Source organism: Strix aluco, chromosome 28, assembly GCF_031877795.1.
Source record: "Strix aluco isolate bStrAlu1 chromosome 28, bStrAlu1.hap1, whole genome shotgun sequence".
NCBI lineage: Eukaryota > Metazoa > Chordata > Aves > Strigiformes > Strigidae > Strix > Strix aluco.
The window spans coordinates 1,678,386-1,691,610 of record NC_133958.1 but is presented as its reverse complement, the minus strand read 5'-3'; the positions used below and the strand labels follow the sequence as shown (position 1 = coordinate 1,691,610).

The 13,225-nt window shown below is 46.4% G+C and overlaps 1 protein-coding gene across 17 annotated transcripts in view; it reads right to left on the bottom strand.

Moving 5' to 3' along the window:
- The window catches only part of LOC141915971 (NFU1 iron-sulfur cluster scaffold homolog, mitochondrial), a 102,352-nt gene that overhangs the window by 46,716 nt on the left and 42,411 nt on the right, over positions 1–13,225 (bottom strand). For 7 of the 17 annotated variants that reach the window (XR_012621043.1, XM_074807939.1, XM_074807940.1 and 4 more), the window contains 8 exons: positions 13,025–13,104; positions 11,395–11,549; positions 11,004–11,287; positions 10,002–10,217; positions 6,871–7,100; positions 6,080–6,237; positions 5,569–5,685; positions 3,676–3,771 (listed from right to left, as the gene is read on the bottom strand). Coding sequence is in view for 16 of the 17 variants with exons in the window: in XM_074807939.1 (XP_074664040.1) it covers positions 3,676–3,771; positions 5,569–5,685; positions 6,080–6,237; positions 6,871–7,100; positions 10,002–10,217; positions 11,004–11,287; positions 11,395–11,549; positions 13,025–13,104 (1,336 nt within the window). In the remaining variant the exon portion in view is untranslated. Of the gene's footprint in view, positions 1–3,204; positions 3,595–3,675; positions 3,772–5,568; positions 5,686–6,079; positions 6,238–6,870; positions 7,101–10,001; positions 10,218–11,003; positions 11,288–11,394; positions 11,550–13,024; positions 13,105–13,225 lie in introns of those variants that run through there. The other 10 variants (XM_074807943.1, XM_074807951.1, XM_074807953.1 and 7 more) reach the window with 4 other exon arrangements.

Genomic DNA, 13,225 nt, shown 5'->3' with positions numbered 1-13,225 from the left:
ATCTGCAACTGGAGCAAGGAGGAGACACCCCCCTCCCATCCCAAACCAACCCACCCTCAAACAATTGGAAAAAAAATATTTTTAGCATATCTTAGAGGGCATTTCACTGGGTTTACCCTTCACTTAACTCAAAAGCTTGTTTATCTGAGCAGATGTTTCTAAAGAAGATACGTCCAAAACCCTTCCTGACCCTAACGGATGTCTGAAGAGTGCAGGTAACTGTGTCAAGGTGGCACCAGGCATTTCCATTTCAGCAGTGAACAAGGAACATGGGCTAAAGCAGATGTATTCACATGCTCTGGGTCAAACCTCTCATTAAATACTTCTGCAAAGCAGGTTTAAAAACCCTAAACTCGGGACTATTCACAGAACAGAGCCTCAATGACAAAGGGAAAGATCTATCTTGAAGCTTCATAACTACAGTTTAATTTCAGGTCTCCAGAATACATTGTGCAAAATTTAACCTCCCATGCTCGCCCAAGCTAAATTCATACTGGTAGACATTAAGTAGCCACACAGAGCAGAAAAATTAACATTCTGATCAAATACTCCATTATGATTAATCAGCAGTGAAGCCTGCAATAAGCTTATTAAGAAGAACTTGGCTCACTTTCCTGCACATGCACAAGGAAAAATGTTTTCAGCATGAATATTTAATTCTCCCTTATTTTAACAGATGTTTTGTCATATTTTTACGTCCCTCTTGCCAGCTCCTCTCACTAGTTACAATTCCATTAAGAATTGCAGCCATTACACATTGGAGAAGGAGGAATATACTGAAAGCCATTCTACTTCCACTTGATTATTGTCCAGAGCTGCCTTCTATATGGTGCTACGTTACCTCTTCTCTAGAAGCAATTACTGAGCAGCTTGTTACCCACAACAAATGACAACCAACCTCCTCTAAGATATCACACACCTCCAGCGCCGTGACCCACACAAACAGGGTAGGCTGCCAGAACCTGCAGTCCGAGGTTTGTCTTTACTGTACACATTTAACTGACGACACAGAACCAGAAGCGTGATCTCGCTAAACCCACAAGCGAGCCGTCACACTTAAAGCCACATCTCCTGGCTTGTAGCTCCACGGCAGTGCGCTCCTCCATCTGAACAGATTTAGGCTGTCTGGGGATGCACCCTATGGCGATTTGTTAAGCATCATCTACTTATTTCTCAGGAATCTGCGATAGAAAGGCGCATCTGTCCTTCTGAGCATATAGAGGAAAGGTGGAAAAGCCCAAGGAGGTCTCTGGCCAACATTCAAGTGATGCCACCTGCACCCTCAGGTGCCAAAGGCAGCAAGTTTGTGGCTAAAGCAAAAAAAAAAAAGCAGCTGAGCTCTCAGGCAGACCCTCAGCTGTCACAGGTTTAGAGCACAGAAAGTCGACAAAACTGGCTCTGTATGACAAATAGTGAAAATACCAAATCAAAGCCTCACTTATGCCTGTACTGAAAGCCTTCCTGAACAACACTGCTCTTGTAACCAAGGGGTAAAGGCTGACGCTTTTACTTCTCAAAGGGCTATGCATGCTCCCAGTCTATAAAAAGACCAACGTAAAATGTTTTCAAAGCAATGAGATTCACTATCAAGGTTCTTCTCAGAAATAAAAATATTCCAAGCAGAAAGCAAATATTTAGCAAGCATTCAAACAAATTCAGCTGCTTCTGCACAAAACTAAGGCAGCTTGGAGATGTGCAACTGGAGATGCTGACGTGTTAAGAGACTGAAGTCAATCCCAGCTCTGCTGACCCAAGGGGCACACCTAAAAACGCCTTTCCCATCCAAGTCAGCACATCCCTCTCGTCCAAGACCTCTCTGCTTGCTGTGGGGATGTTTCTGCACAGGTAATGCAGACAGAAGAACAAAGATGACTCTGTTCTGCATGATAGACACATAGATTGAAAACCTGAGTCCAAACCCAGGATTTTTATCTTTTCTGTTGAATTTACAAGCACAGACAAGCCCTCTCAGTTTTCAAAGCTAAGAATAAGTCTGTAGCTCTGGTCCTTAAAAACATTAATGAACTCTTGGCCTGAAGTTTTATGGTAAAAAAACCCCAAACATCAGAAATGTCTTTGCAGGAACCTGCAGGAAGCCAACAAAGCCAGGTCTCCTGCATGTCCTTGCCCCCACTTTGCCCCCACAGAAGGAGATCCACCGAACTCAACAGGAGCAGACACATGCAGGGACACAGATTAGCAAAAGAAGGTTTAGCACCTGCCTGCAAAGATACACAGCCCATCAGGGACAGATCTGTGGGACAAGCAACCAGGCCCCACAAAACTGCAGGCAACTGCTGCTCTGATTATTTGCACCCAAGGGCAGGGCTGAAAGGCAATTTCTCCGCAGTGGTTTCTACTATAAAGTATTTCAGAGCTCCTGTAGCTAAGGCTGCAACTGCTGCTTCGTATGGTTGTGCTATATCAAAATGCAATAGGCAATCAGGAAAACAACCACCTCTGTGTGCAACTGCACGCGTTGAGCACGCTGGCGGAGAATTAAATAGTAGTCTGGGCTGCCAGACTTCAAGTCAGGAAAGCCAACGCTTCCAGTAGGATTTGGGGGGCGAAGAAAAACAGGCAGTCATCTGCCTTCTGTAGGTTCTTTTCAAACTATAGCTGGGCAGGTCAGCTCCTGGCAAGCGCTCACACTGGGGGAGAAAGCCTGTAAGTTCTGCTTCTTTTCTCAAACTGCAGCATTTATGAGTAAAATCCCTTCTGAACCAAAACACATTTCTCATGCTCTTTGAGCATCAACCAGAAGGAAGCAAGTTCCACAGTTATGGAAAAAAAATTGATTTTTTTTTTCCCCCCCTGAATTGCTTAACTTTCCACAGAGATGCCAAATTTACAAGCACGTAATTTTGAAGCTTGGGTCTTCTACTGTCAAGCCACCAGTGATCCACAGCTTGAGCTAAGGACAAGGGTAAGAGCTGTAACAAGCACTTGTCCTCTGGAGCTAGCTGACAAGGAACCCGTCACACACATTCACCAGAGGGCTCAGAGAAACTCCAAGATAAAAAACATTCCCATATTCCAAATCCCACTGATTTGCAAATAAGCTCCTAAGAAATTACATAATCTTGTGCTAAAAAGTGTTGGCTGCTGCAGTCAGAAATGTGCACACAGGAAAGACTTTTAAGTAGTACTGCAAAGTAAATGGAAATAGCTACCAACTGCACTAGAAAATTTTGCCAATTCAGAAAAGGTTACATCTTAACTTGCGCTGCACACGAAGCAGGAATTTGCAATAGACCTTGGAAGCCAAGACTCTTACGGGAAAGAAAGATTAACAATAATAAAAAATAGTTTCAAAGTTGGAGACCAACTTGAAAATGGCTTAGATCAGAACAGGTAATTACCCAGTGATTATTTTTGGCTTTGAATACTGAACCGTTAAAGACACCAACACTGTTGGCATTAGAAACAATGGGATAACCGTAGGGTATGCCATGAAAAGGAAGGGCTCTTGTGCTCAGCACCGCTCCCACCACCACCCAGTGGCAGAAAGCACTACACATCGTTACTACCACCGAGCTCAGCAGTTTGTCAGCACTCAGCACCACTGACTGAGGCCCAGGATTTCAGGTGTGCCTAGAAACAGAACCAGAAGATCAGGAATACAAAACAAACAAGAAGAATCTGCCCCCCCTCCATAAAGTCAGTTCCGGTTACCTGGCGTGTCGGATAACGGGAGAGGAATGAAAGGATCAGGCACAGCCAGAAGAGGAGGGCTAGTGTCCAAACTCAGAATGTCTTTCGTTTTTTCAGCTGGTAACCAGGAAGAGAAAAGGCAGAGTGAAACAGAGAAGAAGAGAGAAAAGCAGAAAGCATCAAACAAAACCTCAGCACAGGCACAGCTCAATATTACAGAGTCCAAGCTACAGCCTGACAAGAACAACACACACACACAGAACAAGTTTATATTGCTAGTGAAAAGAAGAAAAAAACAAAACAAAAAACCACTATTACCACATAGCTCTCCAACACAATTTAACCCACAGATCTCAAAACATTCCTTGAAAAGGAAGTACTATTATCTCATTTTACAGTGGCACAAAAGGTGAAATGCCTTAACAAAGGACACGCAGCAGGCCAGCCCCCATGTTGGGCCTCTTTGTCTGAAATAAAAGATAAAGCATCTTGCATCAGACAGGCTTAGACAGACTTGTATCTATGAGGAAAGAAAAAGAAAAGGGCTAGAAGTGCCCAGCCCAGTGCCAGCACCAAGAGAATTTCCAAGACACCTTCCTATGCCAAACCGCAGGACAGGAGAGTCCAGGGGCACATTTTAAAGACAACTACTATACAAAATGAACATGCTACAGCAGCCAGAAAGCCCAGAACATGCAGATCCTTCTCAAGCTTTGCAGAAGGTACATTACAGCTGAATCTGGAGCTGCTGCTACTCAACAGCACTCCACAAAGGCTGATGGAACATTGTAAACCGTTCACAGGGCACTGAACAGCTGAACAAACTCAGAAAGCAACCCCCTAGAGCACTCTCGTGTCGTGGACTTCAACTCCTTAATTCTCAGGTAAGAGCCAACAATACCAAGCTCAGTTATAAGCTCCTCTAAATCTCCTTTTATAAATAGAAATAAGCATAAATGGATTTGTCACTTCTTGCCCCACAAAGGATTCTTCGGTCTCTTCCCAGGACTCCTCTCACCAAGGGTTGGTGCACTTCCGTGGGGAAGCATCAAACAGTTGCATTTGTCACCCGTAACAATGACTGCCCAAGATGGGGGAGAGGATTACTCGCATTTAGGGCTCCTGGAAGCAGTTTTCCAACACAGCACTTGGCAGGTCTCTGCTGTATTCAGCATGGTGCTGAAGAACCAGAAACAAGCAACAGCACTCACCAAGTTTTTTTGGCATAGAACGGGCTGCTCACGGCAAAACCTTGGTACTCAAGTACCAAAGGAGACACCAGACAAGGTCACACACGCAGAGGCCTCTGCAGAAAAGCTCCTTCAACCAGCCAAGGACTCCTGGCCTCTGGACCCAGACAGAGCAGCCAGTGAAAGACTTCTTACCTTCACCATTTAACATGTAAATTATGAGACTAACTGTGCCTTCCTCTGAGGGTTCTCCCTGCTCACCCCTGTCTCTGCTGTTCTCCTCATTCTGTGGCAGAGACATTATTATCCCTGCTCCTCTCCTTCATACAGCCTAACAGCTGCAAGCAAGGAATATCCTCCAGCATGTCTGACCGATGTCTGAGTCCAATTCCCTCATTGCACACTACATATTTTACTTCTAATTTTGAGCTGCATGGAACTTCAGCATGTGAAGAAGTTTTCTTGTGATTTTAAGGGTCTCACCAAAAGCCTCAGCTCTGCCTGTACACCTCCTGCCTCTGTAACCCAACTGTGACAGGGACATGGGCCTTTCCTACCTTCCCTTCTTTACAGGGGTGCCAACTCCATCCTATAGTTCTTAGTGCCAAGGCCCAGCTCAATTTATACCAGTTTTACCTTCCTTTCAAAGAGGCCTTGACAAAGAGTTGCCATTTTTCTGCAGTGCTGCCCAGGGCATTGCCCTGTAGGACATTCACAAACTTACCTGATCCAGCAGTGAAGGAAGAGCCACCAAATGCATCTGCCTGGGTTGCAGATGAAGCTGGCTGGAAACCTGGAATCAAGTTCTCTGTGGAACTGCCCATCTTTTCTGGAGCTTTCCCTGAAATGCCAGACACAGATTTAGGGGGAAAACATCCATTCTGAAGGTAAGTTGCTTACCTAGATTTTTAGGACACTATTTCAGTATGTGACTTAACCCTGTTCTCGCAAATCATAACTTGCAGATAAAGCAAAGTTTAAACTGTAGCTTCTACAACCAACTGATCAAGGCTACTTTAAAAGCAGTTAATACCTCTGAGGATCATGCTTATTGCAATTGCTCAGCAAAGAGGACAGGGACTGAGATGGGAAATTGGAAGGATTTAGCTCATACAGGCACAGAGAACCATGATAATATGGGAGCACCCCAGCAACATCTGACCAGAAGCACCATACTTCCATGCCATCTTCTGCTTTGAGGGCAGGCTGGTCTTAAACCACCTCCATAAACCTACCATCACTTAGCTTTGCAAAGTCCTTGTTCAGCAGCTCCTCAGCTGTGAGTTTGGAGAAGTTATCATCATCAAATGGATTCCACGTGGAGACATCGGGCGGGTTATAGACATTCTGCTGTGAGGTCCTTGGGGAACCCGAGGGTGTGGTGGAAGCAGATCTGGATGTGATCATCCCAACCAAACAACAGTCATTAATAACCTATCTGAAATCCTCTGGCCAGCACTATGAGCTGGTCAAAGCTACTGCATTATAATTACTTCCTACTTAAAACACTCAGCACAAATTATTGTATTTGCATGCCCGGAAAGCTGGGACCAGTTAGCCTTATCTACGCACAATCTGGTTGAGCATCCTGGTGTCAGGGATTAAAACAAGCATTATAAACATCCTGTTTGAAACAATTTTCTGCAATGCCCACGTGGAGGCTTCCTGCCTGTAGACACTATAAAAGTGAGCTAGCAAGTACTCCTGGGGAAGCACTGATGCTAAGCAGCAAGCGTGAAACACGCACCAGGGCTGAAATGATGCTGGCTTTTGTAATCCAGAGGAAGGCCTCATTTGCTCGGCTTTTGGGGAGCACGGAAGAACTCAGGAGGACTTCTGCCCCTGGGGAATTTTTTCAGCAACCTTCTGCCAAGCCCTAAACTATGGTCTTGGGAAGGCAAAGACTTATTTAGACCTCAGAGTTTGCTGCCTACATTCATCTCAGCACTTCGCCTAGGAAATCTCTGAAGAGCCCCATCAATCCCCTCCCTCCATACCCTCAGACACCAAGTGACCAGCCACCTACTTGGACTTGTTGAGACTGGCTTCAGCAGCAGCTGCCTGCAGGAGCTGCGTAGACTTGCTGGCTGGAACCCCAAAAACTGCACTGTGGGTCACGTCACTCAGAATCCTCCTGTGTCCTGCACGCTGCGTCTTGGGGGAGGACGGAGGGGTGAGAGAGCCCAGCTTCTGTCCTTGCACTGCTGGGGGGGGTGTGGTTTGAGGTTTTTGCTGTTGCCTCATTTGTGCCTGCATCTAGGAGAGAAAGTTAAATGGTGTGTCCTTGTTCATGAACAACAGCCACGATGACAAAACCAGCTCAATGCTGGAGGATCTGACCTTCATGTCATGAATTAGGGACAGTCTGAAGGGGAAAAAGCAAAAACAAAAGAATTGGGAGCAGGGGGGAATTCACTGATCTATAGTATTTCAGGATAACTACAATTGTACAAGCAGAGACTTTCTCCCCTTTCTATGGTGCAGCTCTGGACACAAAACCTCTATTAGCACATGTCATTAAAGGCTAGCTGGTCTCAGAAACTTGCTCATGGGTAAAGAGGCTGAGATCCAGGGCAGAGGTAAAAAAAGAAATCAGATCACAGTATGCAGGACTCTCGTCACAGGGACACGAGGAGTGGGGGTAAGGTAAAGAGCAGTGCTCCTTCCAGTAGATAACGTGTGATTGGGGTCAAACCCCTAATGGAGTACAGGTCTTCCGCAGAAATCTTGTGCAAGAAGCTTTCTTAGCTTTCTCTTACGTTAAAAAAGAGAAAAGCAAGGATCACAGGAGCAACATTTGTCATTAGAATCTGCAGGAGGAAAACAGCATGATTGGTTTAGGTGTAAGCCAAGATAGCGCAGCTACAAACCCTTTGGAAACTTCAAGGGCTTTCCTCAAACTGATCTCATTTTTCCATTACCTCAGTCTTGCATTAAACTCACAAACCCATAAATATTTGAAATACTGTTTTGTAGCGATAAACAACAGTGTCACTTCCGATTATCTGTTTTTTTCAAAATCTGTTTGTCAGTGAGATATTATGGCTGGATTTAAAGCAGGAAAAATAGAATGCAAAGAGCAGAAAGCTGTGCATGTCACCTCCACTGCCTGGGTACTAGCTCCCTGTTCCCTGCCCTGGATCATCCCAGGCCATTTTCAACCAAGGAAGACAGATGAAAAACTTGGAAAGACCTAAGAGAGGGCAATGAGAAAAAGAGTTACCTCCCCAGTGTGGTGCTTAACTCCAGTGGGGCAAGGCAAACAAGTGGTTAGCTGTCTCGTTCTTCATCTGGCATTTTCAGGCAGACTAATTCACTGCGGCTGAGAAGCAAACTGACCTGACTGCTTCTGATGCACCCACCTTACATCTCGCTATATAGGTCACTGCAGAAAGTACATTTGGTGCTGAGAAATAAAAGGGCAGTGCTGAAATCGCCACAGAAATGAATGCAGAGCTTATTAAGCTGAAGTCTCGCCATGTGAAAAGGTTTTGATGGGTCCTGGCTTGGTACCTTCTGCTCAGAGACTCTGCTCTGCAGAGACCATGTCTCACTATCATTTTTTAAATGAGCCGACCGCTGCTTTTCCCCTCCTGCAGGAGTGGAGAAGTGTCCAGATGCGTCCATTCTGATCAACCATCCAGGGGGATAAGGCTAATTCTCAATCTAGCTGATTTAATAAAATTAAGACTGGTTTTGCGCTAGTGAATCACAGCAAAGCTCTTTAGAGATGCACTTCAATACATTTCAGGCATTTCTCCTCGAAAAGGAACTGGGTAATAATGGCCTCATCCAAAACCTGTCCGCAGGTACTGAAAATCTCCCACCGATTTCAAACTGACTTGCCCCAGGTCATTGAGCAAAACAATAACAAGACCAGGAACACAACAGCTCCAAGCTTGTCACCCACCCTAACAACCAGCTTCGTGCTGAAAATTAATATAAAACCGAAGGGGATGAATATGACAGAGCCTTGAGACACATCAGAGTAAAACAAACAATACTTCCCCAGCATTGCTCAGGTCACTGGCTTATGGAGTCTATTAGTCAAATTAATTCCTGATGTCACTTCAAAGGAAGCACTCTCAAGAGATGAATTAGGTCCTGAATAACTGGCAACTCAGGAACAAGCAAACACAAACTGACCCTTAGTTTGGACTCAAACATTGTGCACCTGAAGGGGTTTGTTATCAGATACTGTTTGCTTTGCATATGTGCAACCTGGTACAGCAAAGTAACAGGCAGCTTCCTCCTGCACGTGCTTTCTTTCCAACACACAACTAGAGTTAGGGACACCCCTTTGCACTCCCAAAACCAAGCAAGAGGGGATGGGATTGCGCAGGAATAAAAGCAAAAGGCACAGCTTCCTCCCATATGTACTGCAGAGACACTTTGGCAACGGGGATCCTGCCCTCTGGCACAGCTCCCCTGCCTTGAACACTGCGGACAGCTGGCTACTTCCCTGTTGCAGACAGCCACATTTTCCATTAAGTAAAGAGCATTTATTTTGGACACACATTCAGATGATTAGTAAAGTGGATGATTTATTTATTTATTTTTAGATACAGTACTTTGAAAAGTCTCCTCTCCATAGTATTAAAGAAAAAAAGTTACCCCGATGCCAGAAACAACTGGAAAGGCTGCTTGCACCTTCCTCTGCATCAGAGCCCTGAACACGAGATAGAAGTTTTCCAAACAAGCAGCAACAGTTCTGTTGCCTGGTGCCCAACCTGATGCATTAAGCACAAAGAATTTTAAAAAGAGTTTATGACATGACTTCTAAGGCAACGTGACAGGGGAGGGATAGAGAGAAGCTGCATTAAGCAGCTACTTATATCTTCCTGTCTGCTTTCTACTCATCGCCTACTCATCTTCCTCCTATGGACCCAGAGCACAACTCCAGAGCCCAGCATCCTGTTGGGAAGAGCAGTCCAAACAACTGCACGTGTCTCTGACGCAGCGAGTTTAGTGCTGACCTCTGCGACTCAGTAATAACTCACCAGGGGCCAGCAGGTCCTAGAGCCCCAACTACCTGGGTTCCGTGGGTCTGAAAAACCAGTCGCTGTGCTGGGGTGTTCCCGGCGTACAGGGCCAGGCAGGAGAGCACGTGCCAGCGCCCCAGACCCGCTGCTCCGCTCCTTCCCGCAAGGCTCTTACCACTTGCTCCTGCGGCTGCGCCGGCTGGGCCGCGCTCGGCTGGGCCTGGGGCTGCGGCGGTGCTGGGGCTTGCTGCTTTTGCTGGACTGCTGCTACTGCTGTCTTCTGCTGCATCGCTGCCTGCTGGGCCATCATCTGCTGCTGCTGTTGCTGCTGCTGGTAATAGTTCTGCATCAGCTGCTGCTGTGCTGGCGCTCCTTGCTGCATCACTGGGAACTGGGAAACAACCCGTTGTTGAGCTGCTTGCTGGGAACTGGGGTACCACCACCAGAACTCAGGGCCAGCCACGGGAACAGTTACAGCCACTGCAAGCAGCAAAGGAGTAAATGGCTGCGATGGCTTGGAGACTATCTGCAAAAGACTGCTGGAAAACGGCCTCCTGGTCTAACGTTAAATCTGTCTGGTGTTACACCTGCCCGCACGGAGCTCCTGTCTTTCTGCATTTTTATTAATTCTAAACCTTTCCCCAGGATAGGAAGATTTACTGTCCCTTTGCTTCCACTATTAAATATGTTTTAGCAGAGATCTGTGCTGCTAGAAACACCTCAGTTTAGCACACAAGTCTGTCATCTAGACACACCCCGTCTAACACATCATGTGTTCACAGGCCTCCTTATCACTGCAGTCTACCACAAAACCAGACCTGAATCTCACCGTTGAAGAGGCACCCAGGCTTCTCGTGTCACAAAGAGCAGAAGGGAAACTGTGCCCCTCTGCTCATCAGCTGAGCATTCACCTCAAGACCCTGAAACACTTGGAGCTGTAAAATCTTAACCAGCACTGCTTATTTTGTTTGTACATGACAAAACTATCTCAAGGCTTTCCACGTTGACAGCCTTGCATAGCAAAAAACGTTGCTAGAGAACTGGAGACGCATTGGAAAATGCCTAAAAACTGTACCTATGCCCCAAAAAAGCAGGAGTCTTGCCATAAACGCAAAGATACAGCCCTGCAGGCCTCTAGCACAGGAAGCCTGCAACAAACATGAGCACGCACACCTACCTGCTGAGCCTGCATCATCTGCTGCTGCTGGTAATACGCAGCCTGTTGCTGCTGCTGCTGCTGCTGTTGCAGAAGCTGCTGCTTCAAGAAAAGCTGCTGCTGATGCTGAGGTGTGGCTTGTGGCTGAGTAGAAGGGACCTGGGGCTGCGCCTGCGAGGCCTGCTGCGGAGCCGGCGCCTGCTTGGCTTGCGGCTGTGCCGGAGTCTGTGGAGGTGCTGCTTTTTGCTGGGGGACGCTTGCAGGGAGCGAAGGCTGACCACTGCCCAGGGCAGCAGGTCCTGCAACTGGTAGATAGAAAGAAAGAAAAAAAAAAACCCACAACAGATCCATTAGATCAACACGCACCACAGGCCGGCGGCAGGAAGGCACCGCACAGAGAACGTCGTCTCACCTTGCGGCTGAATGGCTGCTTGAGCCGTGGGTCTCTTCCTCGGCGTCAGGGCTGGCTGAATGGGTAAAATTCCAGGGTTGGGCTGTGTCTGTCCTGCTTTCGGTCTCTGGCGGGGTGCTATGGAAGTTTCTGTTGTAGGGATGGGATCTGTCAGCCTGCAAAATAAGGTAAGGAATAAAAGGAAGAGCAGTAAGAGCACAGCCTTTGTAAACCCGATAGTGGGTGCATGGAACACACTGCAGGGGTTTAAAAACTGATCCCTACTTCAGCAGTACGTGACTGATAAAGGTGAAACACTTGTGGGCATCCAGACACCCACACCGACTCCTTCCAGAAAACTGCAAGCACAGTAAAACTTAATGGATGCACTCACAACAATTAATCCAAGGACTGTAATTTTGCTAATTGTGGCATCATCTTCTGTTGGACAGCTGGAACTTGTCAAAATCATTCAACTCATTCAAATATTTCCTACAACATATTGTTTAAATCCACTTAGAGTTCTGAATGAGCAGATGAAGGACATAAATTAGCTGAAGAGCAGCTGGTACCTTTGGGCAGAGTTGTCTAAACTGTCATCTTTAGAAGTACCTTAACTTTAGTACATCTACCCCAGAATCAGGTGATTGGACCTCTCCTGATCTCTGCTCAATATTTACTAAGCTCCAAAAATGCATAGCAACAGAGCCAAGCAGCCAGACACCACCCTGCCCTTCTGTGGATGCATTTGCTTGTTAGATATCATGTTGTTCTACTAATGTGAGAGTAACTGCATTCAATTATAAAAACAAACAAAGCAGACTCCTGGGATTGACAGACAGAAGACGACACCCTATTTTAAAGTCTGAAGAAAACTGCTGGGTTTAGAGTGCCCACTGCTGTACTGCTCACGTTGCAGTGAAATAAGGTACAAGGTTTGTCCAACAGAATTTACAAGTCTCCATTACAGTATCAGAAGCAGAGCAAGCAGCAGCAGGAGAGGAGAAAAACCACAGCAGTACAGTGGTGTCCCCACTAATTGGGCTCTTCAGATGGAGACTGCTTGGGCTTTCATGTCCCCCCAGAAGAAATTATAGGACTCTTGCAGAAATCACAGCAATTTCATACAGTAATTACTGCGTCAGGTTATCATCTGCTGAGGGTCAAACTCAAACAGCGAGTCCCCGATGCGGTTTCTCAGCAGACTCGTGTTCTTTGGGCCAATTCCAGGCCCACTGCAGCCCAGCTGCAGTCTCTCTCCTGACTTTGCTCCCAGGTACTGTGGGTTCTGCCTCCGGATGGATGACACACTAGATTCATCTAAGTGCACGAACTTCAAGTGCTGCTGTCAAGCAATGTCTTCAGCACAAAAAGCCTGGCTGTTGAGTCATGCAGAGCACCGCCCAAGTCCCACCCCCACCCCCCCCAAGCAGAAAAACTTCCCCAAATATCTGCATTTTCTGCCTTTCAGATCAATGAGATCGATGGTTATTTATGTCATTGAAGCAGAAGCCTCAGGACTGCAGTGTCTCGTCTCCACGTGTAAATGGAAGCCCAGGAGGAAGCACCTAAATATACCAAGCATCCTTCCTAACAAACAGCAGAAAGACAACAGACAATAGAGGGCTGAGCATAATGCAGATGTGGTTACCTGGCCTTTGGTTGACTCTTCTTTGCAGCAGCTTCACTTGCTTTAACCGGGTCTGGGAGTTTAGCGGGGATTGGAGAATTCTGCAGATCCCAAAACCAACAAATTTTGTATTTTGAGGGCAGAAGACAGAGCCAGAACTAATTCGCAAAAGCATCGCAGTGAAACGGGGAAATTGGGGGATCCCCAAAACAATTATGCGTC